This window comes from Numenius arquata, chromosome Z (genome assembly GCF_964106895.1).
Source record: "Numenius arquata chromosome Z, bNumArq3.hap1.1, whole genome shotgun sequence".
Taxonomy (NCBI): Eukaryota; Metazoa; Chordata; class Aves; order Charadriiformes; family Scolopacidae; genus Numenius; species Numenius arquata.
The window spans coordinates 85,572,763-85,576,590 of NC_133616.1; the positions used below are offsets into that span (position 1 = coordinate 85,572,763).

The 3,828-nt window shown below is 57.1% G+C and overlaps 1 protein-coding gene across 1 annotated transcript; it reads right to left on the reverse strand.

Moving 5' to 3' along the window:
• Positions 1 to 262: 262 nt before the first annotated feature.
• Positions 263 to 1,994, reverse strand: EMC4 (ER membrane protein complex subunit 4). The gene is made up of 5 exons (XM_074166430.1): positions 1,697 to 1,994; positions 1,506 to 1,605; positions 1,187 to 1,340; positions 455 to 615; positions 263 to 346 (listed from the first exon to the last, which is right to left on the reverse strand). The coding sequence occupies exons 1-5, from the start codon at positions 1,768 to 1,770 to the stop codon at positions 311 to 313; spliced, it is 525 nt and encodes a 174-aa protein (XP_074022531.1). The 5' UTR covers positions 1,771 to 1,994; the 3' UTR covers positions 263 to 310.
• Between the last annotated feature and the right edge of the window lie 1,834 nt (positions 1,995 to 3,828).

Genomic DNA, 3,828 nt, shown 5'->3' on the forward strand with positions numbered 1-3,828 from the left:
GCGCAGCTGCAGTGCACTCCCAGTACAGGCCCCAAGGTTCCCAGCTAACTCCCAGTGCTCGTAGTACAGGCCCCAAGGCTCACAGGAAACTGCCAGTACAGGCTTCAGTGCTCCTCCAGTGCACTCCCAGTATGGACCCCAGCACCACCAGTACAAGCCCTGGTGCTCCCAGCACACGCCTCCAATAAACGGTTTTTGCTCTGACCCTTCGCAATGCTTCCTTGGGCTGAGCCCCCAAACCCTCATAATTCCCCCCAGAAATAACATCACCATCCTGCCATCGCCTTTATTGGTGGGTGGGTGCATTGGGTCACAGGATCAGGCCCCCCCCAGTGAACTCCATGCGCTGCCGAGGGAAGAGAGAAAAAAAAGCTGTGAGTGGGGGGACACTGGTGTCCAGGCCAGGGGGAACCCCAGCATACGGGGGCGGGGGGGGCCTGGTGTCTGGACACACCTGTGGGGGTGCGACGAAGGCCAGCCAGTCAGAGGGACGGGTGGGCAGCAGGCCCATTGCCTGGCACTTGTAGAGGGCCAGTGCCAGCCCCAGTCCATTGCCCACCAGGAACACCAGCCCCTGAAGTGCCCGCCGGCTTGAGCTCTCCAGTGCCTTCAGTGCTGCAGGGAGGATGGGGGGACCAGTCACTGTCACCCACAAGCCACACACCAAGCACTGCAGGGGACTGGGGGGAATGACAGGTAGGGAGTGGCAGGGGAATGTGATGGGGGAGGCACAGGGTAGATGGCACGGGGGCAGCTGTGAGGGGGCATGTAGGAGTGACCAACATGGGGGCTACTGTCATAGGGGTGTGGGGGGTGACTGACATGTGAGTGGTTGTCACAGGGGCAACTGTAGGGGATGTATGGGGGCAAGTGACATGGGGGCAACTGTTTGGCCACATGTGGGTAAACTGATCTGGGGGTCACTGTCATAGGGACAGCTGTTGGGGGATGCCTGGGAGTAGCTGACACTGGGAGACACGCGTGGCATGGGCTGTGGTAGGGGTGGCTGCTGGGGAATATACAAGCATGACTGTTGCAGGGGGAGACTGTTGCAGGGGGAGACTGTTGCAGGGGCAGGGAACCACTGCAGGGATGTGGGGCAACTATCATGCAGCAGGGGATGGCCATGGGGGGACACCCAGGGAGTGGCCACCCACGCAGGGCTGTAGTGCAGGGCTGTACTCACTGGCAGAGAGAGACATGAGGGCTTGCAGCGGGCGCCAGCCCATCATGCAGACCATCATGGCGGGGAAGATGGAGATGGTATTGCCGGCCATGTACATGATGAACAGGTTCATGGGGATCTGCTTCAGCGGCGCCAGTGCCACGTCCCAGCAGCGCTGCAGTAAAAGAGGGGACCCAGGCGTCCAGGGTTGAGAGGGGGGGCCGCCATCGCAGGGGACCCAGTCGTCCAGGACAGGGACCCTGCCCCCACGGGGAACCTCGACATCCGGGGGGTGTCCCTCCCTCCCTCCCTCCCTCCCCTCCAGCCCCCCCCCGCCCACCTTCTCCATGAGGATTTTGTCGCTTTCGTGGACGCCGCCTTCCCCCAGCTGCCGCTCGGCGAACCCCAGCGGCCCACGGCCCTCGGCGGCTCCACGGGGTCTGCAGGGGGACAACAGAGGGGAGTAGGTGAGGCCGGGAGATACCTATACCCCCCAATTCCCCACCTCCCGAACCCTCTCTCGGGCCTCACCGCCCCCCCGGCGCCGCCGCCAGCTCCAACGACCACTTGAAACGCCGTCCCCGAACCGCCGCCGCCGCCGCCATCTTGCGAGCACCCGAACGGGAGGGGGGGAGAGGGGGGGAGGATCACGTGGGAAAGTCACGTGAGGAGGGCCAGGAGACTCTCACAGCACTCCCTGCCCTACAGGAGCCCCATAGAAGCCTCACGCCAGCCCTGTGGCAGCCCCGCGTCCCACAGCAGCCTCCTTCCTCCCAGTCCCCCGCGCCCCGCGATCCCCCTTCCCGGGTCCGCTCCCGCCCGGAACCGCGGTCCGGGGCCGCGCTTCCGCCCGGAGCCGGTGCCGCGCGGACGCGTCGGCTGCTACACTGGCGCATGCGCAGTCCATTCCGCTGCCCCTCCCCCCCCGCATCCCCCAGCCTTTCCCCAGCCCCTCCGCCTGCTCCCCCTGTCCTTTTGCTGGGTTCGGTTTTTCTTTCTTTTCCTTTTAGGGTCTCGGAGTTGACTTTCTGTTTGTTATAAATCTCTTGGGAGTGACTTTTTTTTTATTATTATTATTTCGGGGGTCTGTGTTTTTTGGCTTCTTGGGTGTGGTTTTTGGTTTCCCCCTTTTTTTTTTTAAACTTCATGCAGGGTTTATTTCGATTTTCTTGGGGTGCTTTGTGCTGTTTTTGTAATCTGACTCCTGGTGGTTGTGCCAGCTGCGCTGGGCACCATGGCCGGCCAGACCAGGGGGGTTTGGTGCAGGCTCCGGAGGAGGGGGAGGGCTGAGCTGCAGCCGCAAGTCTTCTGGTCTCATCTGCCCTCTGGAAACCCACCGAGGAGCAGGGTGACACCGCCAGCAGCGGTGGCCAGGCTCAGGCCTCGGTCACCCAGCCACGTGAGCACCACATGGATAGAGTGGTGACCCACCTGGCCTTGGTGAAGATGTCGCTGCTCACGGCAGGGGGTTGGATGAGATGGCCTGTAAAGGGCTCTGCCAGCCCAAACCGTTCTGTGATTCTGTTCTGTGAATAGCAGGTGGCTTTGCCAAGATTCATGTATCAAGGAATAGAGAAAGGTGTGGGCAGAAGGAGCCTCATGCCTGACTTCCCATCATGCCTGACTGCGAGCCAACTGCTTTATGCTGATACCTAAGGCAGATTTTATGTCGTTTATAAATGGTTAAACTGTAGAGAATCTTCTTTTAGAGAAGAAATGTAGCTATTTTAGTAACCATCCCAAGTGATTTCAAGGACTTAGTAAGATAAGAAAGGATGTATGTGGCCCTGAGAACATAGTGACCTAAGACAGGGATGCAATAAATATGGACATTATCTGACAAACAGGTGGTAGCAGGGATATCATTAGTTTTAATGAGCAATTAAGCAGTTAGAATTTTTTGCCAACATGAAAAGTGACAGGTGAAGAAGATGAATATTGAGGAAGAAACGACCCTTACTCAAAATGAGGACCACCAGAAGGCACAACTACGCATGCCCAAAAACTTATTATAATATGTAAATTAATTCTCAGAAATATAATGAATATGCTAATGTTTTCTCGGCATTACATTGAATATGTATACCTGTTGTGTATAAATTTAATTTGACAACAGTATTCGGTGTGCACAATAGGAAGAGCAATCCCCTGTGCACCCGGCGCCTCCATAAAGAACGCCTGCTTTCTAAACTTTAAATTGAGTCTTAGAAAGTTTTATCTGCTGGTTTGCGGTAACAATGCCACATCAAGGCTGAAGGGATGGGGAGCAGGCCATCAGTCACTGAATCCTGCTGCCAAAAGTCACCAGTGGTTGCATTCCCTGAATCTGTGAGGAGTGCTAGCCCCTTGGCCCCATTGCAGCTCCTGCCTCCCTTCACTGAGGAGGAGCAGAGGCAGCATCTTCCATGGGCCAGTGGTGGGCGAGTGTGGCCTTATATGTGTGTCCTGGCCCCAAACAGTCAATGGAGGGTTGCAGCAGTGTGGTCATTGTCATGGGTTGACCTTGGCTGGACACCAGGTGCCCACCCAGCCGCTCTATCACTCCCCCTCTCAGCAGGACCTGGGGTGGGGGGAGAAAATAATATGAAAAAGAACTCATGGGTCAACATAAAGGCAGTTTAATAAAGAAAAAGCAAAGGATGTCCACAGAAGGAAAGGAAAAC